This window comes from Blennius ocellaris (assembly GCF_963422515.1).
Source record: "Blennius ocellaris genome assembly, chromosome: 6".
Taxonomy (NCBI): Eukaryota; Metazoa; Chordata; class Actinopteri; order Blenniiformes; family Blenniidae; genus Blennius; species Blennius ocellaris.
Window position 1 is genome coordinate 16,003,004 of NC_137655.1, and position 23,832 is coordinate 16,026,835.

Below are 23,832 nucleotides of genomic sequence, written 5' to 3' on the forward strand. Positions count from 1 at the left end.
AGATGCATAGCATCTATTGTGTATGGAAACTTTTATATAGTGAATAGAAAATGAATGAAACTGTTTTTGTTCAAATTAAAATAAACATATTTAAACATGAGTTTTTATACTTGTCTTGATGGATCATCATGTGGGTTTGACTGGCGCCTCAGTCCAAACTCATCTGTGCTGTACGTGGAAAGAACACAGTGACAGTATAAGGCCCACAGGTATTTTACAAAACCTTAAAGAGGACAAACTGTCACCTCCTGCGGCAGCAGCTGTTCAATGACCCTGTCTGCATGTTAGGAAACTCCCCCATGTGTCTGTCTCTCTCTCTCTATCTCTCGCTCTCTCTCTCTCTCTCTCTGGATCACAAACTGAGCAGCGGTGGTCATCACTGTTAGATTGAACTGTGACTCAGTCATTGAGTGTAAATGTTCTTAAAATACCCACAACTGTAGTAAATGCCAGTCTATCAAATGTATAAATACATCCAGTATTTCCTGGAACAATAAGTCTCGCCATTGTTTTCATTGTTTTGTAGTTTAAAGTTTGTAATTGCTGTTTTTCTTTCAGATAGTGTGTAATACTTGTTGCTCGAAGAGGAGACGAGTGCAAATGTTAAGCTGGGGGTGTTATTACTGTGTGGCTGTATAACAATGTTGGTACTAATCACTAGGGTGACAAGGCTCCACAGTTAGTCTATGACAGCTGTGTGAGGCCTCAGTTTGGCCAACCTGAATTCTTCACGGCTGGGGTCGCTGGCTATATTTAGAGGGGCACAGTTATATTGAAGTGGCCTCAGACCTGGCTCCCTATAGTCCTGTCTTCAGCGGCTCGGACAGCCTCTCATTCACTGCCTCGCTTCACTTCCTGCCTTCGAACAATGGATCCTCAAGGCTTGAGGGAAGATCTCCGTCTGTTCCAGAGCACATTGCTGCAGGATGGACTCAAGGAGCTCCTGAATGAGAACAAGTTAATAGACTGCATCCTAAAGGTGGGGGACAGAAGCATCCCCTGCCACCGGCTCATCATGGCGGCGTGTAGTCCTTATTTCCGGGAGCTCTTCTTCTCAGAAGAGGGCAAAGAAGCAGACAGAAAGGAGGTCGTTCTGGAGGACCTCGATCCCGACGTCATGGATGTGATAGTGAACTACATGTACTCGGCAGAGATTGACATCAACGAGAACAATGTGCAGAATATTTTGACCATTGCCAATCGTTTCCAGATTCCCTCCGTGTTCACAGTTTGTGTGAATTATCTCCAGAAGATGGTCTCCAGGAAGAACTGCGTGGCCATCTACAAGCTGGGGCTGATGTTGAACTGTGCCAGGTTGGCAGTGACGGCACGAGATTACATCGCAGATCGCTTTGAGACCGTGGCCGATGATGCGGAGTTCCTGGATCTTGCTCCGCATGAACTCTTCGCCATCATTGGAGCCGATGCTTTGAATGTAGAAAAAGAACAGGTTGTGTTTGAGACCCTAATGAAATGGATCAAAAAAGACAAAGACAAGCGTGTGAAATCCCTGCCAGAGGCCTTTGACTGCGTCCGCTTCCGCCTGCTTTCGGAGAAGTACTTCAAGGATAAAGTGGAGAAAGATGACCTCGTTAAAGCTGATCCTGAGGTTCTCAAAAAAATCAAAGTCATCAAAGAAGCCTTTGCAGGGAAGCTTCCCGAGAAGAAAAAGGGAGGAGATGGTGAGGGAGAAGAAGCCACGCTGCCGGGGTACCTGAACGACACCCGCAGGTTCGGCATGTTCACCAAAGACATGATTCTGATGATTACTGACAACGCCGCCGTGGCCTACGATGGCCAGGAGAACGAATGCTTTCTTGCTGCCATGTGCGAGCAAATCCCCAAAAACCACGTGAGCATGACATCCAGGAAAAACAACCTGTATGTGTTGGGAGGACTGTTCGTGGATGAAGAGGACAAGGAGGCCCCACTGCAGTGTTACTTCTACCAGGTAGAAAAGTATCTCTTGTGTTACAGCCATGAAGTTTAACCCCCGCCGCTTTTTTTTCTCAAAATGTTTACCAAAATGTGGTTTCAGTTGGACAGTCTGGCTGCCGAGTGGATGGCTCTGCCACCGATGCCCTCCCCCAGGTGTCTCTTTGCAATGGGAGAATTTGAAAATCTTCTGTTTGCTGTAGCAGGAAAAGATTTACAGTCCAACGAGTCTCATGACACGGTCATGTGCTATGACACAGAGTAAGTTTAATTCCCATTTCATTCAAAGAGCGTTCGTCACTGAGAGGAGGGCTGCTGTAAACTAATCTATGCTATGTGGCCATGCAGGAAAATGAAGTGGACGGACGCCAAAAAGCTGCCCCTGAAACTCCACGGCCATTGCGTGGTCTCCGAGAATGGGCTCATCTACTGCATTGGGGGGAAAACAGATGAGAAGTAAGACTGCAATGTAATAAGATTTTAATAGTCAGTGAAAATGAGAATTTCACATCGCATTAACCCTCCCTGTGAATCATTTCAGCAAATCAACCAGTAAGATGTTTGCCTACAACCACAAGCGGTCAGAGTGGAAGGAGTTGCCGCCCATGAAGACCCCCAGGTCGATGTTTGGGGCAGTGGTTCACAAAGGGAAGATCATTGTTGCAGGGGGAGTCAACGAGGACGGCCTGACAGCTGCATCTGAAGCCTATGACTTTGGAACCAACAAGTATGTTAGTTTTCAACTACAACATTTAATATTAGAAGACAGGAATGAACAACCTGTGTCAATGTGTGGGCCATAACGATTTTATCTGCACTACAAGGGGGACAAATCATGACTCAGCATGTCTTTCGGATATATGACAATTACAGCAAATAATTTGAAGAACTAACTCTAAATACTTTTATTAAATCCGCATACATGTTGTATACAATAATTGCACTTTATATGTGATCCAAACGTGGTGAAAATGACCTTTCCCCTACCATCACCTATAGTACCAAACAATTTTTTTTTTTTCCAGATTTTTGGAAGTTAGCTTGTAAACTGACAGCATGTCTCAATTTCATGCAGCTTCACACTAAATGACAAATTCCAGGCAGTCATTGTTGAAATCAGTTTGTGACAAATATGCAGATTAAGCTTTTTCCTCCATATTTTCAATGCGATTGTCACCTTGTTGGCCTACTTAGCCTTTATCAGCTCAGTGCTTTTAAAATGCATCTTATAAATACAAAATTCTATTATTTTCTATAAGAGCACAACAGGATGACTGATATAGCAGGGCACCTTTCGTTCCAGGTGGTCGCCATTTACAGAGTTCCCTCAGGAGAGGAGTTCAGTCAACCTGGTGAGCTGTGGAGGGCAGCTGTACGCTGTCGGGGGCTTCACCATGGTGGAAAATGAAAACAAGGAGTGTGCACCTAACGAAGTCATCGACATCTGGCAGTACGTTTCCATTGTTCATTTTAGTGTGCATAGCGTATATACTGAGGTGCCTGTCATTGCGCAATATATATTTTACTTGGTTTTGTTCCCACCAGGTATGAAGAGGACAAGAAACAGTGGACTGGCATGATCAGAGAGATGCGTTATGCAGCCGGAGCATCCTGTGTCTCCATGCGTCTGAATGCAGCCAAAATGCCCAGATTGTAACTGCGACGAGCTGAAGGGGAGATCATTTGTACATGCATTTATCATTTTAAAGATCCTCTCTAGATTCTGTGTAAATGTTTTAGTTTCAGTAAATTGTTTCACACTTTTAATAATTATTTCGTCCTCCTTGCTTTAAGTTACAAGGCTGCTTCGGATTTTTAATAGCATCACAGTTGGAAAAAGCCTGCTATGCTTACTGAGATTTGTAATAATAAAATACGACTTGCGTCTATTTGTTGTGTCTGTGCTGGTTGTATTTGAAAGAGTTCAGAAAATTTGTGAAGAGGAGAGGAACATCTCTGTGGGACAGCAGACAATTGACAAATATATTCCAACATGCTCGTGGGGAGCAAAGCTTTCGTGTGAAGACCATCCATTCTTCTATCTTCTATAACTTTTTATCCAGTTCATGGTTGCAGAGTGTGCTGTCAATCTATCCCACATGAGAAATAATTACAAAACACATCAGCAAACTTAAAATCTGAAAAAGAAAATCCACTTTTGGTGAATCAAATATACAAACTTCACTGCAACATTACCTGGAAAACCATCAGAACTGACAATATGGTATTGATGATCGTATTTATGGAGCAGATGAATATTTTACTTATAAATGTCATTTATTAAAAAGCACAAATACACAATCGCACTTCATATGGCCGAGGTAGATTCATGCCGACAACCGAGGATCTGTTGAAATAAGAAGCACTTCACATTTTATCCAGTTCTGTTCAGTCGCATTGCTGAAGCACTTAAAACCCAAGTAACGTTGTTGAGTGTTGAATGGAGCAGATATATTATATAGTCTTCTATCCTAATATTTTCTTCTTCAGATAATCCTTCCAGGCATCGTGTGTTGAAAGCTCCATGGAGTTCCATTCAAAGTGAGGGATCTAGAAAGAAAACAGGCTGTAACTGGTCAATATGCGATCAATCACAAAAATAAAAAACACACATTCTCCGTCATGCAGGATAATATTGTCTCACCTGAACTACACGGTATCCTAAGATTTCCAGGTGTCTCTTCCTCATCAGCACTTCACCTTTCATGTGATGAGAATTTTTGCAGAAGGACTTTGAATCAAGAAAATCTACAGCAACACTGTGGGGGAAAAACAAAGCAAAGTGTCACTACATGGTGGGAAAACGAATCACCTTCACAATGCGTCTGTATTATTATCACAATGTCTCCTACGAACCATTGTGAAAGTACAACCGGTTGGTTAACATCTCATGTTTGTGTTGAAGCAGACTTTTAAAATTCTCATGTTTTGTAGACACATGATTGGATTTCTTTTTTTTTTTTCAGTTGCAAATAACTCATATAAACCTGCATGAACGTCATTTCAGATGACATGAAAACCAATGTCCACAGATCTGACGCTCCTGAAACTACTTTGACAAAATATTTACACTTGGATAACCTTCCCAGACTTGATCACTGAACCACGTTTGGGCACATTACCGCTGAGCGCCGGGCGGCAGCTCGTCCCGGACGCTTTCAGGAGAGCTCACGTCCCAGCCAACTTTACCTCTGGCCAACATCTGCAGCGTTTTGGGCTCGCTGTAGGAAAGCGGCTGCAAGTGTCTGTCCAGTTTGCACTCAAAGTCTGAAAAGACAGTAAAAGCCTTAAAGATGAAAAAAAAAAACAGCCAACATGTGACACCCTAATTAAGTCCAGGAGTTACAAAGGAAAATATATTGGATTGTAACTTTAAAAGCTACTTTTGATCAAATGTTTTTTTTTCCAGAATATAATCAAAATGGTCCCATATGACTTACCTATGGTGTAAAAATACGGCGTCACAACTGCTGCTTGAACACAATTGATGCCACCAAGCACTTCACCGAGCATTTTGTGGATTTGCTGTTGCATAGGACTGACCTGGCCATTCCCTACAAAAAAAAAAAAAACAGAACAACAACAAAAAAACAATCAGAAAACTACAAATTTAATCACAATTCATTATTTTCCATCCAAACTATATTAAAGCGCCAAAGCTGAGAAATCAGATCGTGTCACCTCTCATCTGTAATTGTTGGCAGTAGCGCTCATGAAACCACGGGACCTGGAACTCGGGACACTCCAGACACACGGCTCGGTTGAGCTGCATGAGGCGCAGTCGTGTTCGCATGTTGAGGGCCTCAGGGAGAGCTGCAAAAAAATATATACTGGACAGTTACATCAAAAAAAAAAAAAAAAAAAGACAGGTATCCTTTCATTGTTAGTGCTTGTACTGCTTAAGTATTCATAAAGTGCAATTATTTTTAGTATCCGTCTAAAACTAAAAACAAAGTTTTACTTTCTAGTTGGGAATCCAGCTTTCCTAGGAAGTCGATGCTGAATATTTCTCTGGAAAGTTCTTCAGGAAAACGGTCGGCTACAGCCAAGGAGTATGCCAGCAGGACAAGCAGATGTGGATCAAAGGAGCCTAAACATAGACAAAACGTGAATTTAGATTTATATTAAAAAGTAGGTAGTTGTTATATGACTATTTACTCACTGATATGAGGTGTGAAGTGTTTTATACAGGCGTCGTACAGCTCGTCTGCCCGCACAGGATCATAGTTCAGGACAGAGAAGGGCAACAAGGTGGCATATGTTCCCGAGTAGTGAATCTAAAACGTGAAACATGAGGAACAGTCGATAAAGATTGAGGCGTTTCAGATATGACAACCTTCTATGATGTCTCTCCAAGCACCTTGTCCGTTTGCTCGATGGCCAGAATGGCGATATGGTCCATCAGGGGAGGACACAGGTAATTTATCCTGGTTAGGAAGAAGGCCAGCTCGGAGACATTGGTCCAGTTCAGCTGCTCTGCCATCCTCTGCAGCGTCGCCATCGTCTCCTCCAGCAGCATTTCCTCGAACCACTCGCCTGAGATGTATTTGAGCTCTTCTATCACCACGTCCAGCTGGTCGGCCGTCCGCAGCCTCTCTTGGCCGCAGCGGGTCAGCGTCTGCAGCAAGCGGACGTACTTGCTGGGAGTGCTGTGGCGGTACGACGTGTCGTTCCGCACCCATTTGGCAACGGCGAAGGCGATGGTGCTGAGCTCGCTCAGGTTGCACTGGGACACCACCGCGTCGATCCGCGAGACCACGGCGTCGTCGAGCCGCGGGTTCGGCAGCAAGGACAGCACGCGGGTCAGCATGGTCACCTCATAGGGGAGGAAGCTGTTCTGCAGAAACCTGACAGGACAAAGCACCGCCAGTCACGCGTTTCTTGGCTAAACTGAACTATTTTCATGAAAACTTACTTGATCAAAATTTCTCTGAGCTTCTTGAAGAGTTCGGGGTTTTGATACTGCGACATCAAAAGGGCTTGAGTGATTCGGGACACGTCCATTGACTTGTAGACATGAAGGTTTCTTTGGATCACAGAAGCAATTCTGAAAAGAGTGCAATTACTTATTATCAGATAGTTGACAGACGATTAAATCAGTGGATTGTGTAACACCTATATTCTACACTCCTCATGACGAACGTGTTTATGATTGCTAGAAAATTCAACAACTTCCCAAAACAATTAAACAGAGCTTCACCTTCATACACTGGTCAAAACTAAATAATATTAAAAAAAAAAAAAAAAAAGTTAAATAAAACAAAAAACTAATTTTAAAAAAAGCTAATAAAACTAATAAATAAAAAATCCCCCTACACTTTGAGAAAAAAGTCAAAAATCAATGTTGAGATTTGTTTTTCATGGAGAATTTTTTATATATATTGATTTTTTTTAATTGAATGAAGAATTCATCATAATAGTTTTTACAATTTCTGTTTTTACTAAAGAACAGACAATAACGTTTCTATTTTTTAAATCTATTTTATATGAAGAAATAAATAATGTAAATGGTTTCTTGATCTCCAACAAATGAGAAATGTTGAAAACTGATTTCAGTGATATCTTTTTTACACAAAAATCCTTCTTTTTCTTTTCCTGCGCGTCTTTATTTCTGCTTGTCCATCCATCTCAATGTGTCACACTGCCTTATACGCTATGTGGGGAACGAATTGAACTTACTTATTCAGTAAGCTAAGGTTCCTGCTCTGAATCTCCTCCAGAGTCTCTGCTATGGCCAAAGCCTGCTGTGCGTTGAGTTCATCCACCAGGAGCAGGGCAGTGTTCTCCAAACTGAAATGATCAAAACCACAGTTGACCATTGGGACTTTAGGAATACTGATGGGACTTACAGTTCTGCCTCACTTCGCCACTGATCACACAAACCTTTGTCTGACCTCCGGACTGGCCATGGGGGCCAGAGACACAAACAGTTTAGTGAAAGAATAAGGCTCCGTGCACGAGTGGATGAGGTCAGTCAACCTGTGCTTGGCGGCCAGTCTGAAGTCACAGTTATTAAACTGCAGGGCCTGATACAGCCCCAGGATGATGCCGATATTCTCGGCATCCATCCTGTAGATGTTGCACAGGAAGACGGCGTTGCACTTCTCCAGCAGAGGTCTGTGGATGTGCTTGATGCTGCGCAGAAACTGCAACATTCTGCGCGGGCTGTTGTAGTTCGAGGAACCCATGGTGAGCAGGATGTGATCGGCTCTGCCGATGAGAGCGTCTCGCAGCCGGGGAGACACCAAGGACGACACGCTGGTCATCAGAGCAGTTAAGACCCTGCGAAAACAATCCCAGAGGAAGTAAACGCACGGTGTGGAGTGCATGCTTTCACAGAGAGGCCGAATAGATTCATCCTGTGACAAACCTGGCGTCATCAATGGACGATAACCTCTGATCCAAGATGCTGGTGATCTTGCCCATTAGCGGACTCTGTTGCAGGTGTTGATCACTTAAACAAACAGCAAACTTGGAGAGAGACGTCATTGGCAATCTGCAATAAATAACACGCCTTTCAAAACTTGGTTCTTACAATGAGCAATGACATTTTTACTTTTCTCCTCTTTCACACTCAGATTTATCAATCAAATAATACTTTTTTTTCAAAGTTTTTCTGAGGCAGGCTTTTGAAATGTATCAAAAATCCATAAATAGCACTGTAGATGCATCAATGCATATTTTAAAAGACTTTCAGAATTACGTAGCAACTCGTCTAGTGAAGTGGTAGCGAGAGCTTCAAGAGTTTAGTAAGACTCAGAGGAGCTTGATGTCCCTGGAGATCTCCTTGATCCTTCAGGACTGTTGGTTATACTGAGTTAACAGCATGCATTGACCGAGCATATCATACCACACAATGATTGATTTGAGAGTGGAACCTTACCGTTCTAAGCGTAACCACGCTTCTGAAACCAACTGCTGAACAAGAGAGTCGTGATCCTCCACTTTCAGCCTACAAGAGGGACGATTGCAAGATGTTTACCTTTCTTTAAATGTATTGTCAGAGAACTAATTGTGTTTATTTACCAACCTGAGGAAAGCGTACAGCATGTCGACCAACACAAGATCGTCCATGAGACCAATTTTGTTCTCGGCCAGGACCCGGAGGGTCAGGAACTCGGGGTGGCAATTGGTGAGCTCCACCGTCCTCAGCAACTGAGGTTTCTCCTTCTGAAACTGCCACAGCAGCCCCACGGCACAGCTCACATGGTCCACTGTGAGCTTGGCCTTGTTCTTCCCCACCACGTCGAACACTTGGTCCTCAGCGGAGCAGACCCGCAGCTGCTCCAGGACCTGGTCTCTGTTCACCGGTCCTCCGTGGAGGAGCCTGCGGAGGCACTGAGTCACGCCTCTGAGTCGAAACATCTCCACCTGGTCAGAAGAGCACTGAGGGCTTCATGGTGACAGCATCCTCCCTTCAACCTCAATGTCACCTCAAGGAGAGCCAACCACTGGAGCGATGTTCAAACTTCCTCCATAGAGCTGTGTGGGCAGAAGATTAAAAAAAAAAAACACTTTATAGAACCACAACAACAGTTTGACAATGACTCATGTCACACCAAGTTATAATGTGCTTCAACTGAAGCATCTGTACAGAAATCAGCCCTGCTAAGTTTGACATGTTGTCACTAAAGGGAGACAGAGAAACACCCCCCTCTATCCCTCCATGCAGACTGAGAGGTGACTTCCTCCAGATAACACGTTGTTCACGTGGATACACACACACCGACACACAGCCTCGTGCCCCCGCTGGCCCCGGCACCACATGATAGATATTTGTACAATATACAGATTCGTTCGCTATGGAATCAACACAAATTGAAAACAGGCAAAGAAAAGTGACTCAAAGTCAACATTACCTAGCAGGCATGCTACTATGAAGGTTTACTTCCGTAGCCACTGACGTAATGTGTTGAAGGTTAAAAGTCGCCCCGAGTCTTGTCTTTCAGGCACCAGTTTACATAGATAGCTCGAGAGAGCGAGCGAGAGATGGGCCAAATTTCGTCACAGCTACTCCAGAGATCAGCAGTATTTTCTGGCCCAACAAGAACGCAAATGAGGAACTGTATAAGAAGAAGTACAATGTGAATTCGTCTTATTGAAATGAAGATTTGCAGGCTGGCACTGTGGCTGAGTCATGACCTTAGACTGAGGATGCCCAGTGACAGGATAGCCAAACTTGGCATGACTGTCTGTCAACTTGTTGATAAATGCTGAACAGACAATTATAAATTCCACTATACATTTCTAGCTCCAAAAAAGCTGCCTAATGGGATCAATTTCTCATTGTATGTTGACTTCCCAAACATGCAAGAATGTTCGCGAATTATTGGACTGAATATATTATTGAGAAAATGTCCACAATCATGTGCACTTGATTTTGATAAAGTTGCCATGTACAGGCAGTTTTCCTATCGAGGTTTAAGCATCAGCCACATGGAATCCTGGGCCTCCTGTTATCAGCGTTGAGCCTTGCAGGTAAGTCTGAGGGCGCAAGCAGCCCTCTTTTCATTGACGTCCCCGCCGCGCCATCTTCAGAAAACACTCAGCGCTTCGCTGAATGAAACTTAATTTTTCTGGTTTGGGAGAGCTGCCCGCTGCATGGACTGATAACTTTGCTTCGGCAGGTGACGTGTTTTCACTTTATAGCCATCTCAGCGACACCCGCGCTTGTGCCCGTGTTGAAAGCGGGCTGTGTTTTTGGAGGTAAAGGCTCTCCGTTAGCTAGCGCAATGTGCTAATGCTAACGGTGGGCCCGAAGAGGCACTCGCGAAACGCTTGTGTCTGCGTGATATAATCGTGGAAAAACCACGACGATTGAGAGTGTGAATCGGAGCACCCGGTGTGATCAAGCACGCGACTTATATCAACTCTCGGCTCAACAGGTCGGAGGAACCTTTAAACGCGATGCTAGCGGGCTAAGGTTAGCTCGCACGCTGCACAGCCGCGAATGGAATTAAAACTGCGTTCATTGTGTTGATATTAAACACATTTTCCCGATTTATGTGATCATATAAGAGCGACTTTACATGGGCACTTGCACCGGCAAACTTCTAACTCGAAATGTACATTTGCATCTTTTTTTCAATACCGCATTACCTAAATATAAACACTCGCCGTCAGATGACTCCATTATATTTTTCACCATGCCACTCAGTTCATAGACAGCCACGATAAGAGGAGAGTAACGCAAAGGTAATCTAACGCCAATTGTAATGTATTCATGTCGCTTGGATTTAGACGCCCTCCATTTTATTTATATTTTATGAGGAGCACATCGACAACATGGACTCATAGAAATCGTGGGTCGTGATGTCTAATTTTAATGAATATACCTTTGATTATCTTTTTTTTTTTACCTTGCAAGCGAGTACTTTTCACTATTTTCAATTGATACGAGTCCAATATTCTAAAAATGCCCAACACCTTAATATGAGCTATAAAGCCCGTAGTTTATGACTAATGATGCTTTCGATTGGTTGCCTATTCAAGGTGTATTCTACCTTTTGTTTATATTGGCTGTTATAGGCCTCAAACCCTGACTTTAGTCGACATTAAAAAAAACTACTGTTTCACTACTGTGATCCAAAATGCTTTTAAATTTACTGACCAAACTTTATTAACCCCCTTGCTACTTGTTTCAGCCATTATTATTATTGTTTGGTTAATATGAACTAACCTTTTGTAGTTGTTATTGCTCACCCATGTCTTGTATTTTATTTTTTTAATTTTTTGCCATCCACAGGTGTTTTAGTACATTATGGGGATCAAGGCTCCACGCCCACGCTGCTTCCTGGATATTGGCATCAGTAATGTTCTTGGTAAATTTAACATCCTGTTCCTTCATGATAAGCCTTTTTAGTATGGGAATGTGTCATTACTACCAAATTAAGAGTGTTTTTATTCTGTTCTCGATTGAACTGTAACTGTTATTCTGAAATTATCTTTTTCCGATTTTCTACGTGAATCGATCAGCAGTTTTTCTGAGAAATGTCAGAAATTCCAAAGCCTTAGACGTCTAGTTTTATCCTCGCCCACAAATTACAAAAAAATTAAAAAAAGGTTATATTCGCATGTCTGCATCAATTGATCAGTTGAAGTTTTGGCTTTGCTTTCCCTCATAAATATTACGTTCATAATATGTTAGTCAGAGATGTGCAATAAAATGTTATAGATTCTGTAAACCAGCGCAACTAAACAGAACAACCCTTGAATGTGCAGTTATTTTGAGCTTAATACAAACAGAAGTGAATCGGTGTGACGCTGGTGTTTCCTCACAGTCGGCAGAGTCGTGGTGGAGTTGTTTGCGGACATTTGTCCCAAGACTTGTGAAAACTTCCGATGCCTCTGCACAGGTGAGTGACGCTTCTCCAGCTGACAGACGTCACAGTCTGCGACATGGCTTTATAGTAAAAAGTCCTGTTTTGTTTGGTTTTTCCCATGCAGGCGAGAAAGGCGTCGGTAAAGGCACCATGAAACCTCTACACTATAAAGGATGCCTGTTTCATCGGATTGTGAAAGATTTCATGATTCAGGGAGGAGACTTCAGTGAAGGTGAGTCGGCAAAGTGTGACCCGTCAGTCTGCTGTGGGAAACGGCTTCCAACATTTGCTTCGACGTCACAGGTAACGGAAGAGGAGGCGAATCCATCTATGGAGGCTTTTTTGAAGGTAAAGAAGTCGCCGTCTGTCCTCATCCAAAGTGACGCAGCTTCAGGATGGCGGTACAATCTTGTTTATTTCCTTCAGATGAAAGCTTCGCGGTCAAACACAACAAGGACTATCTGCTGTCTATGGCCAACAGGGGCAAAGACACCAACGGGTCACAGTTCTTCATGTAAGCGCAGTTTGTTGTCCCGCATTTCAGTTTTTTGAAGTGGCCTTATTTTTTTTTTTAAGCCTCACAGTTGATGATGTATTTTCTCTTTGTATGGCTTGTGATGTGCTTCAGAACAACGAAACCGTCTCCACATCTGGATGGGTAAGAGCTGCTGCATTTCAGATAACGGTTCATATTTATTGCACAACATTTACTTTATATCAACAGCTAAATCCTAACTCTACTCTGACAGTGTCCACGTGGTGTTTGGCCACGTGATCGCCGGCCAGGAGGTCGTTCAAACCATGGAGAACCAGAAGACCGATCCTAACAGCAAGCCGTACGCCGAGGTGAAAGTTCTGAACTGCGGAGAGCTTGTCCCAAAATCAAAAGGTCAGATTTTGTCGGATCAAACTCGTCGTTTTCAGAACAAGTTTCAAAATTCAGCTTAATTCTGAAAAACGGTCATTACGTTTTTACAGCAAAGAAAGAAAAGAAGAAAGAGGGAGTCTCGTCCAGTTCGAGTAGCAGCTCCAGTGACTCCGACAGCTCCTCAGAATCATCGTCCGAGTCTGAAAAAGAGTCAAAGAAGAAGAAAAAGAAGGCCAAGAAGCTAAAAAAGAAACAGAAGAAGAAAGAAAAGAAAAAGTGAGCAGCTTATCTTTACTAAAGGATTTGAAAAGGGACACTCGTACCTTGCGACTAAACTGTGTGTTTTCACAGGTCAGAACCCGAAAGCGCTGGAGAGAAAGAACAAGAAGAAGTGGTTACATCCACCGTACGCCCCGAAGAAATCCCACCCATTCCCGAGAATCGCTTCCTCATGAGGAGAAGTCCTCAGGCCGTCCAGAGGTCCAATGAGGAGCTCGACCGGGTTCCGAGAAATGACAGGGACAGGTTTGACACTAAATATTTGACAAACATGATCTCGTAGTGCTTCCACCTGGTAAACTTAATGGATTTCTGTTTTTTTTTTTTTTTTTTTTTTTTTTGTCTTTGCAGTTCTGGCCAATCTTTTAATTCTTCGAATAACAGGAGACTGGTGATGACTCGATCAGGCAGGAAGATAAAGGGCAGAGGTCCTCGGGTGCGTGTGCTCCTCTTGTCATTATTAACTAGCTTTGACTTCACTGTGTTTGTGTTGGTGAATGAGAGTCGTTGTGTTTTTGTTTTTTCATGCAGAGGTATCGTACTCCGTCTCGTTCGAGGTCCAGGGATCGATTTCGTCGCAGTGAAACTCCTCCTCACTGGCGTCTGGAGATGCAGCGTCAGAGGATGCGGGCAGTCACAGGAGAGCGCTGGATTAAGGGCGACAGGTAAAGAAAACTGCCTCAACGCTGTAAATATTTAGTAAAATGACCGATGTTAATAGAAGCCCCTGAAATAAACTGGTGTGTGGATATTTTCAGTGTGCTTTGCAGTCAAAATCGTATGTAAAATGTCAAATATGAGTGCTCCCCCCCCCCCCCCCCTTCCAAATTCAGGCAGGTTTCATTTGAAGTTTACAATCAGAATAACGAATAGTTACAAGTTTAGTTCAACTGGCCTTTTTTGTTTTTTATTCGCAGGGGTGATATGGTCGATAATAAAGATGAAGCAACTAAAGCTAAAAGAGAGAGAAAGATTTCCAATTCAAGCCGCGGGCACTCGGCTGAGGGCAAAAAGGACAAGAGACGTTCTCATAGATCTAAAAGCAAAGAAGACGGCGACGAAAAGGACGAGAAGCAGAGCAAACAGAAGGCAAAGAAACGGGGGGAGAAGTCTCGTAGCCGCAGCAAAAGTCGGGAGAAGAGCAGGAGGTCGAAAAGCAGGGAAAAGGCCCATAAGCATAAAGGTGATGAGAAAAGAGGGCGCTCAAAGAGCAAAGACAAACATTTACAGAAGGATAAGAAGGAAAAAGAGCCAGAAACTGATCAAAAGCCCAAAAGTAAGGCCGAGTCTGATAAAAAACATAAAGACGACTCGAAAGGACGGAATGGTGAAAGTACGAGGAGGAAATCAAAAAGCAAGGAAAGAACGACGACGGACGCTCGCAGATCGAGCAGCAGAAGCAAGGACAAAGGTGGATCTGGCGCATCAAAGGATAAAGACGAGAAACGAGACAAGGACAGAGAGCGAGGCCGGGATCGCAGGAGTCGGGACCGAAGCAGAGAGACCAAGAGGAGAGGGACGTCCAGGGACAAAGACCGTCGATCCAGAAGTCCAGACAGGAGTAAGACGAGGGACTCTCACCGAGGCAGGCGCTCCAGGAGCAAGAGCAGCAGGGACCGGTCGTCTCACCGGAGAGACAGAGACCGGAGACGCAGCAGCAGCAGCAGCAGCAGCTCTGACAGCGATCGAGACAAGAGGAAGAGTCAGAGGAGCCCGAACTCCAAACGGAGAGGCAGGAGCACTTCAAGATCCAAAGACAGACGGAACCGGGCCCGGTCCCGATCAAACAACGTGAAAGGCAAAGATAAAAACGACAGCAGGAGGAATCGATCCAGCTCCAGCTCCAGCTCCGACAGTGACTGAACCTGCTGTGAAGTGATGTGGTCAGTCCTCACCCGCTGCAGAAACACACAAAGTAAACATGATTAACTTTAAAAGGTAAATTCTGAACCGTTCCTGGGAGCCTCACGGGAGTGTTGGGTTAGAATGAGGCGAGAAATATCAGTCATCAATTCAACTGCTCTGACTTTTCAAGCAGCTGAACTGAAGCTGAAAGTAGAATATGACATTTTTGTCCAGTATGATTCCCTCAACAACTATTTTCTGTCAATTTGTGATTTTTGTTCTGGATTTTTAATTTTTTTGTTCCCCTTTAGTGTTATTTTGGTTTAACTGATGCCTCTGTTGTGTTTGTTTGTAAAGATTTTACTCCTGAGTTATTTGGCCAATCCAGAGAGAAACGGTCAACATGCATGCAACGTTGCTTATTGCATATTTCCTGGGGAGGCTTGGTTAGTGGAGCGGTCCGTCGCTCAACCGGTTGGTGTGTGAAAGTGTTTGTGAATGTAACTCACGATGTAAAGCGCTCTGAGACTGCTCAAACAGTCAAAGCGATAAGTAAAGTCCATTTTTCATTTTACCATTTATTCTTGATTGTCAATGTTTTTAGTTTTTTTTTTTTTTCATATCTGCAATCCTTTACTGTAATCTTGTTTAACTTTTCTTTTTTTTTTTAAATGCGAACTCTGTCATGTTTAATACAACAAAAACTGTGTGAATCCTGTTTTGAGTCGTCCGACCTCTGCTGGGGTGTTGATTGAAATAAAAGATGCATTTTGATTTTCATCAGTTTCTTCATTTTATATTATGTAAGTACTGCAATAGTCATGAAAACACAAACACTGTGTGGGGAAATTGCAAAGTGAAAGTGACATTTATTGGGAACAACCCTCGATGACGAGCTGTAAGCTTTGTAGAATAATGCTTTAAAATCCTACAGAAAATAACAATTGCACACATATTAGTTTATCCCATTTGGAAATTGTTAGAGCAGAATTACTGAATGATTGCGAGTGTGACAAGACACCATGACTGACTAAAGAGAATTGTGGACAATCAAGAGCCCTTTTTTCCATTTTTTCTCAAATTTCTTTAGTACATTTGTGCTTCTGGTACATAACTGGAGACATTTATTTATATATATATATATATATATATATATATATATAAACACATTTACCACAGCTTTGGCAAATGGGTTTAAATTAGAGTCAGCACATATGATGGAACCCTCGTGCTGCCTCATGTGATGGTGAACCATGTCTGTTAGATTAAGACTTGCCTGACATGACCTGGTAAAACAGTTCATAACGTGTGACTATGTATATATATATATATATATATATATATATATATATAGACACACTGTGTATTTAACTGATAATATTGATGTCCAACATTAACTGCAGAGATAAATGCAGATAAAGGACATTTTATACACAGATAACATCAGATGACATTTCCATGATCAACACAGCAAATCCCTTCATATAATAAAAGAAATCTTGATTTTAAAGGAGTTTCTTCAATACAAAAAGAGCAATCAGGAGTCCTTCCATCATCCATTATGCATCTTCTATAATGCTTAATACAACTTCATGAGGTACTGAAGCAGAGCCAGATGACGCCAGGTGGAGCTTATTTGTAGAGTGTGTGTGTGACCTGATTTAATCAAACATTTATTTAACAACTTGATAAAAAAAACTTTAGTTATTCCACATTGGAGAACTAAAGCAGTGCATGTAGCTTCCGCTTGTTATCATAAAAGGCAATTTATGGCAGCGATGGAAAAAAAAACACAAGTTTGAGTATAATTGTTTATTTCTAATAGATATTTTCCTCAAAATAAGTTAAGACGTTTGTTTTCAGAACTTGAACTTTGACAACCTTCATGCATTCAATCACACAGATGAATAGAAAGTTGTGCACTCGTGAACACCGATTTGCACGAGCTGGATGGAACGGAACGCACGAGCGATCCCTGCAACCGGTGCTCGTTTTTGCCAGTTTGTCTTTTTTTTTTCCTGGTATGTAACGATCCGAGGTTTGATCGGACACGTCAGGGTAGGAGATGCGGGAGAGGCGGGCTCATGTCGGGTTGGGGAGGGGGGGGGCGTAGTCTTATGTCACAGACAACCATTCAAACCCAGCAGAGGTAATAAAAAAAAGCAACCATCACTTCACCCGGCCATCACACCACCCACACAACTACCCGGTGGCCCGGCGGCAAAGCACCGAGAGCAACGCGGACAGAATAAAAAAAAAAAAGAAGCACCAAAATGGCCTCGATCTCCATCCGAACTGTGCTCATCAGTGAAAGTGTCGACCCTCGCTGCAGAGCCATTCTGGAGGAAAATGGCATCCGAGTCACGGAAAAGCAAAATATGACCGAGGCTGAATTGATCGCCGACATTAAGGTAAAGACTTGAAGTCCTTAATTTGTGTTGCATAACTACCCAGTTGATTGTTCTGCGCAGCACGCGACGATTGCACACAAAGTTCACGCGCCGCATCGCATAAAGCAGTGCAGCTTGCACTCGGATATGCCAGGCAGAGCCCATCCGCTTTTCTCCCAGGCGGTCTAAATCCGAGCTGTTTGCACGGTTATCTTTCGGTGTTCTCACGTTCAGGTGTGCAGTCAGTCAGCCAGGCAGGCAGCTCGGTGTGTGCTTCGCACCGCCCATTAGAAAGCTGATGCAACTCATCCCAGACTTTACCCCGGTTTCCATCACTGCCACATGCTGCAGGCTGCGAGCGCGAGCAGCACCCGCGTGCACATTTTGTATTCAATACTTGAACACGTTCACTCCAAATGTACATGTTTAGCCAAATATATTTTGGGGGTAAGAACAGGATCGGCACCAAGACTTAAACTTGGGGAGGAGTCACAAAACACAGAGAAGAGTGAGCCTGAAACCTCTTGCTACAAAACGGAAGGAAACTCCATTTGACCATTTTTTGCTTTTCTTGGCTCAAAATTCAAGACTTTTTTTTTAAAGGCAGAAACATGCTTATACACTGTATACCATTCAGATAAATGTATTTCTTTTAATTCTGTTTATTCAGTTTAATTTGTGAGTTTAAGCTTTGGTGACGCAAAACAAGAACCCCAGTCAATTATCACAGGGCAGCATTGATTCTCGGTTTTTATGGTGAAGGGATATTCTAAAAGTTGATTTAAAGACTAAGGCAGCTTGTGATCTATTGATCTTTTAATTTGCAAACATCTGTACTGGATTATCTAAATTGGAACAGTATAGTCATGAATCTAAAAAGGTTTGGGTAATATGAATAAAACAAGATACTATGAGCAAAACGCAAAACCCCCCATTGTTTTCACACTGGAACTAAACTAATATACCAGAGGTTTAAAGTCAGATGTTTTGGCATTTTATGAATAAAATTAACTCATTCTGAGTTTGGTAGGAGCAACTCATTAAAAAAAAATGTTTGCAACAGATGAGATAATTTAATCTAAGACTTGTCAAAGAAGCAGTGAGTAAGATTTAAGTTACTCAACTGTATAAATCTTGACAACAATTAAAAGGAAACATGCAAACCTGCCTTGGATATAAAGGATCTAAAAGTAGTATGTTGCTCATATATTCTATTAGATAGGGATCAAAGTTAATCCATGTTTCCATGACTACTCGATAATAATCCTTTGTGTTTTTTTTGTTTTGTTTTTCCTTCACTTTTCTCATCTTAGAACTACGATGGCCTCGTGGTGAGATCTGCAACCAAGGTAACGGCTGCTGTCATCAATGCTGCTGATAATCTTAAGCTCATCGGGAGAGCTGGGACCGGCGTGGACAATGTGGACGTTGAGGCTGCGACCAGGAAGAGCATTATTGTCATGAAGCAAGTCTCCAGTTTGCACACAGGTTTATATCGCTGCTCAGGTCTGACGTAACATACTGACCATTAAATCTTACTTTTTAAGCACTCCGAGTGGAAACACCATCAGTGCTGCTGAGTTGACCTGTGCCATGCTGATGAGCCTCTCAAGGCAAGAGGAGTCATGTTTTCTTATCTGTTAAAAAATATATATATTTTCGGAGATTTTAAAGTGTGTTCAGTTTCAGTAAAACCCATTTACATAGTGATTTATTTAATTTTTTATTTTTTTTTAGGCATGTACCCCAAGCTGCCATGTCGATGAAACAGGGGAAATGGGATCGTAAGAAGGTAGGCAGGGATCCAGCGTGTATGTGCTCCGCTGTGCGATAGAGCAATTATTGTTGCGTGGTTGATTCCATTGTTGTCTCCGTTGCCGGTAATCAGATGTGACACTTGAATCTGTGCTGTTGCTGATGGAGCTTTCGGGGTCACTACTGTGATTTTTTTTTTTTTTTTTTTATTTTACAGTTCATGGGTGCAGAGCTGTATGGCAAGGTGCTCGGAATAGTTGGACTTGGAAGGATTGGGAAGGAGGTCGCCTCGAGAATGCAGTCATTTGGTATGAAGGTGAGATTACGTGATCTGCCTGTGCTCACAGTTGTCAGGCGAGAAGAGTATTGTAATAGTTACATAAAAGAAAGGACCAGATATACTTCTTCTTTTCTTTTTCTTTCTTTTTTTTAAATAATCTTTCCAGACTATTGGCTATGATCCAATCACTCCACCTGAGGTGACTGCTGGCTGGGGTGTCCTGCAGATGTCTCTGGAGGAGCTTTGGCCTCAGTGTGACTATATCACCGTCCACACTCCCCTGATGCCCTCGACTGTTGGTGAGAATCACTCTGGTTCACCCCGCCGAGCCGCTTACCTTCCGATAGTATCTCTAGTATTCAAGTGTGTTCAGAAGAATTCCACTTTTCTTTTGTACTGAAAATGAGGACACGTTCCGAGAGTTTGCTATTTTTTTTTTCAAAAATGCCCGTGTCGAATCCACACGCGTCTGTTTTGTGTGCAAAGGTCTGCTGAATGACGAAACCTTTGGGAAATGCAAGAAAGGGGTGAAGGTGGTGAACTGTGCCAGAGGAGGCATCATTGATGAGGCTGCTCTCCTCCGAGCGCTGCAGTCTGGACAGTGTGGAGGAGCCGGACTTGATGTCTTTGTTGAGGTACAAATCACCAATTTAAAAACTCCACACTGCTTCGCTGTCTGCATCAGTTTTGTTTTACATTCTCGATTTTTGCCTTTAATTGTTCTTCAGTATTAAATGGAAGAAACGCTGTTGATCACTTCTTCCTTCGTGTTCTTGGACACAGGAGCCTCCTAAGGAACGCTCGCTGATAGACCATCCCAGCGTCATCAGCTGCCCTCACCTGGGAGCCAGTACAAAGGAGGCTCAGGCTCGCTGTGGGATGGACATCGCCCAGCAGATCGTGGAACTGGTGAAAGGCAGGAACCTGGTTGGAGCAGTAAGTCTCGTTCAATGGCTTTTTGTCGAGGGGAGAAAAAAAAGAAATTATACTGAAGGATGGCATTTTGGAAAATGTATTTTGGTCAAAATATTTTCTATCCTCAATGGGATAATGTAACGAAAACAAAATAGCGAATCAGGAGACTTCGCCTGTGGCCATGGAAAAAATGATTCTGAGAGTTATGAATGAAGTGGCGTAAGTTTAAAAGAGTCTACAGTTGATAAAACAAAATATTCACAAGTTGATTTTCTCTCTACTTGAGTTAATGTAGTCAGATTATTGAGGCCACATAAACAGGCAGATCCTGGATCCATGTACAGTTTGTCATAATGTCACCAAATATTTTTGTAGGACGAATTGATTTTACACTTAAACAAAAGTCACACACAACATCCCAGAGATATTTTAAGTCTGATGGCTCCAACCTAAACAGTGATTGTATTTATCTTAGGAAAAAAAATGTGTGTCTCCTTGCCTGAACCCCTTGACAGTAGAAATTCAGCACTAAGTTTTCAGTCGTGTTTGATGGGACGTCTCACGGCTTGTCCATTTAGGCAAAAGTACCAAGCTTGAAAAAGCAGTGGACTTTGGAGATGTTGCTGAGTCGTCATGACTTCTAATTTTTTCACATCTGCAGAATTGCAACCCTCCGAGGATCTACTGAATAGAAACTGAGCTTGAGTACTATTAAAATGATTGGAGGTGTGACTGCTCATCTTTGCTCTCTGATGTTTTTGTCTATTGCTCATGTAGGTAAACGCGCAGGTTTTGGCCAACACCTTCTCGCAGGAATCCCAGCAACTGATTAAACTTGGAGAAGCAGTTGGAGCTGTGCTGAAGTCATGCCTTCCCTCTAACACACCGCCAAGCCACGTTGAACTAAATACTAAAGGTACAGTGACTGATTTACCCACATAGTCTTATCTCCCACTTCCAGCAGGTAAGTGGGACATAAGAATAGTGTCACTTAACATTATGTTACCATCCACTTCAAACCAGGAGATTCAATGAAGTCCTCTACTGGCTACATGATGTCCGCTGTACTTATCGGCCTCGTCAATCAACAATCTGGATGTTGCCCGAACCTCATCAATGTCCTGAGTCTCGCCAAGGAGAGTGGAATCACGGTACGACGGCCACGCCGTAAAGACGCAATCAAAGACTGCGTGTCTTGGAAATCAAACCTTTTCATTCATGTGGACTGCCTCTTCAGGTAAACAACTCCCACTGTGCATCTGATGGTGCCGCTGAAGGCTTGTGTAAAGTGGAGATCACGGCCAGTAGCGGGAGCTATAGCGCCGTCGGTTCCGTTCGGGGCGGCATGCCCGTCCTGCTGCAGCTGAATGACGGCAGGTTCAGGCAGCCCATCTCACTTTCTGGAAATCTGCTGTTCTTCAAGGCTTCAGCCGACCCTCAGCTCCTGACCTCGCTGGCCGGTAAGGGAATGAGCAAGGCTTAGTTTCAATCACACTTTTATTTCATCATTTACAGAAAGCTCAAAATGTTTGTTTGTCGGTGGTTGAAGAAACCAACGAACGGTATGAACGCCTGCAACATAAAATATCGAACTTTGAGGTGTGGGTCCCTGCCCACCCATTACACCAAATAATATGATCTTATCAAGTGGAATAATTCAAAGCCTTGAGTATTTGTTCGTATGAATTCCACACGTGCATATATTTAGCAGCAGGCAGCACCAATATTCAAACTAACGCCATAGTCATTCATTGTAGTGCATTTTTCATTTGGTTGCAAATCTCAGAAACGTCTCTACTGCCTCCCAGTGGAGGTGAGCAGCACAGAACATGATGATGTATATAGAAGCTGAATTGTATTGGGTATTTAATTGTGGTAATTGTCTTTCTTTATTCCTCGCCTATCTTCTGTCTCTTGTGTAGGACTGCTGGGCGCACAGGGGGTGCAGATAGAGTCATTCAGTGGCCCTGAAAACCGCACTGGGGACCTGTGGTACTGTGTGGGGCTGTCCTCTCTCCTGAAGGATCTCAGCACTCTGAAGCCTCTGGTTAACGATGCAGCCCAGCTCAGCATTTGAAGGAGCAACATTCAGTATCTGAAATTCCCCCCACAATTTTCTAGAATGTCTAAAGCAAATTGCTCTGTTGTTGCTTTTTGTGTTTACAACTAACAACTCGTGCAGAAGATTAACCTCTCTGGACCATTTAAAATAGACATTTTGATAACATTCCACTGTTTAGGCTTTTTTTTCAGCTTCATGAACTACTAAACATTAATAAAATGTACGTGCAATGTGGTGTCCAGTTTCTTGTTTAATCTTTGCTTCACCTCCTTTATGTTGAGACTATACCCACCCTGGAATAGCTATTTATTTTGATGAACTTTGATGGATTACTTTGATATCCAATTGCTGCTTGCTTTATTTTTTATGGAGTAAAACTAATTAATTATTATAACTAATGCAATCAACTTCAAACTGACACCACGGTTTGTGTCTCGCTGTGTAGCAGGTTTGATAAATGTCAAGATCTAGTTCTAATATGAAGTTTAGATCCAAAGCTAATGGATTAAATATGTGCTAGGTAGATGGTTTTATTCTGACCATATGGGCTTGAGTATTTCTAAAAAGGATGCCATTGTATCACACATGTTTCAAGTATGGTTTTGTACTTAATTTTTCTTTATTAACATCAAAATCAGATACGCACTATAAGATGAATAACTTTACCTCCACTTGTTACTTTTTACCACAGTCAAAACATTTTAGCATCCATGTTCATTTCTTCACGTATATAAATATGTTACGCCGCTATCCATAGCGGTTGTGTATTTGTTTTGGATTCATCCATCCAAAAAGTAAATTAGTATATCAAAATTACAATACAGGGATTTGTTCGGTAAACAAATGTGGTTATGTAGTAAGAATTATGTTAAATTCTTCCAGTCCAAATATGCATATTTCACAACCTGATTAATGATCAAAATAAATCAAAATGTAAAACGATTTATTAAAAATGTTAATCTACAAGTGCAGCTAATTTACAGGAATGCGGGTATTTTATTTAGTTTATTCTTCACCTAGATTGTTTTTTTTTTGGTTTTTTTAAGTAAAACTACTGAGTTTAAAATAAATCCTAGACAAGTGTGAGCAGGAAACAGCTGAAAGTAAAAGTCTCCTGCCTGCAGTCCCACATATCTGAGATGATCATGTGCAGGAGTACGGCGCACTGTGTTGTTAATCTT

General features: G+C 42.5%; 4 protein-coding genes across 4 annotated transcripts; 3 read left to right on the forward strand and 1 right to left on the reverse strand.

Annotated features, from left to right (window-relative positions):
• Positions 1–793: 793 nt before the first annotated feature.
• klhl41a (kelch-like family member 41a) lies at positions 794–3,824 on the forward strand. The gene is made up of 6 exons (XM_080497674.1): positions 794–1,951; positions 2,039–2,196; positions 2,284–2,391; positions 2,477–2,662; positions 3,239–3,385; positions 3,481–3,824. Exons 1-6 carry the CDS (start codon positions 869–871, stop codon positions 3,590–3,592), a joined length of 1,794 nt encoding a protein of 597 aa, XP_080353800.1. The 5' UTR covers positions 794–868; the 3' UTR covers positions 3,593–3,824.
• Positions 3,825–4,302: 478 nt separating this feature from the next.
• On the reverse strand, positions 4,303–9,300 carry fastkd1 (FAST kinase domains 1; the record flags this gene model as incomplete). The annotated part of the gene is made up of 14 exons (XM_080497588.1): positions 4,303–4,485; positions 4,580–4,694; positions 5,058–5,202; positions 5,376–5,489; positions 5,617–5,748; positions 5,897–6,025; positions 6,098–6,212; positions 6,296–6,782; positions 6,851–6,982; positions 7,615–7,725; positions 7,819–8,217; positions 8,306–8,431; positions 8,819–8,887; positions 8,966–9,300. 14 exons carry the CDS (start codon positions 9,298–9,300, stop codon positions 4,402–4,404), a joined length of 2,493 nt encoding a protein of 830 aa, XP_080353714.1. The 3' UTR covers positions 4,303–4,401.
• A 1,154-nt stretch (positions 9,301–10,454) lies between these two features.
• Positions 10,455–16,022, forward strand: ppig (peptidylprolyl isomerase G (cyclophilin G)). Its single transcript, XM_080498509.1, has 13 exons — positions 10,455–10,562; positions 11,681–11,756; positions 12,216–12,290; positions 12,382–12,489; positions 12,561–12,605; positions 12,684–12,771; positions 12,886–12,915; positions 13,007–13,146; positions 13,236–13,401; positions 13,477–13,650; positions 13,756–13,840; positions 13,936–14,069; positions 14,322–16,022. The coding sequence occupies exons 2-13, from the start codon at positions 11,696–11,698 to the stop codon at positions 15,265–15,267; spliced, it is 2,052 nt and encodes a 683-aa protein (XP_080354635.1). The 5' UTR covers positions 10,455–10,562; positions 11,681–11,695; the 3' UTR covers positions 15,268–16,022.
• Positions 16,023–17,410: 1,388 nt separating this feature from the next.
• phgdh (phosphoglycerate dehydrogenase) lies at positions 17,411–22,873 on the forward strand. Its single transcript, XM_080498477.1, has 12 exons — positions 17,411–17,660; positions 18,953–19,104; positions 19,187–19,252; positions 19,377–19,431; positions 19,612–19,710; positions 19,841–19,973; positions 20,161–20,309; positions 20,458–20,610; positions 21,367–21,505; positions 21,613–21,740; positions 21,827–22,049; positions 22,512–22,873. The coding sequence occupies exons 1-12, from the start codon at positions 17,523–17,525 to the stop codon at positions 22,664–22,666; spliced, it is 1,590 nt and encodes a 529-aa protein (XP_080354603.1). The 5' UTR covers positions 17,411–17,522; the 3' UTR covers positions 22,667–22,873.
• Positions 22,874–23,832: the final 959 nt, after the last annotated feature.

Coding starts and splice junctions, on each gene's coding strand:
- ppig (XM_080498509.1), top strand. CDS start 11,696: ATGGGGATCAAGGCTCCACGCCCACGCTGCTTCCTGGATATTGGCATC. Junction 12,606..12,683: donor CTATGGAGGCTTTTTTGAAG/GTAAAGAAGTCG, acceptor TATTTCCTTCAG/ATGAAAGCTTCGCGGTCAAA. Junction 13,147..13,235: donor GCTTGTCCCAAAATCAAAAG/GTCAGATTTTGT, acceptor ACGTTTTTACAG/CAAAGAAAGAAAAGAAGAAA.
- phgdh (XM_080498477.1), top strand. CDS start 17,523: ATGGCCTCGATCTCCATCCGAACTGTGCTCATCAGTGAAAGTGTCGAC. Junction 19,432..19,611: donor GGAAATGGGATCGTAAGAAG/GTAGGCAGGGAT, acceptor TTTATTTTACAG/TTCATGGGTGCAGAGCTGTA. Junction 19,974..20,160: donor CCTGATGCCCTCGACTGTTG/GTGAGAATCACT, acceptor TTGTGTGCAAAG/GTCTGCTGAATGACGAAACC.
- klhl41a (XM_080497674.1), top strand. CDS start 869: ATGGATCCTCAAGGCTTGAGGGAAGATCTCCGTCTGTTCCAGAGCACA. Junction 2,392..2,476: donor GGGGGGAAAACAGATGAGAA/GTAAGACTGCAA, acceptor GAATCATTTCAG/CAAATCAACCAGTAAGATGT. Junction 3,386..3,480: donor GAAGTCATCGACATCTGGCA/GTACGTTTCCAT, acceptor TGTTCCCACCAG/GTATGAAGAGGACAAGAAAC.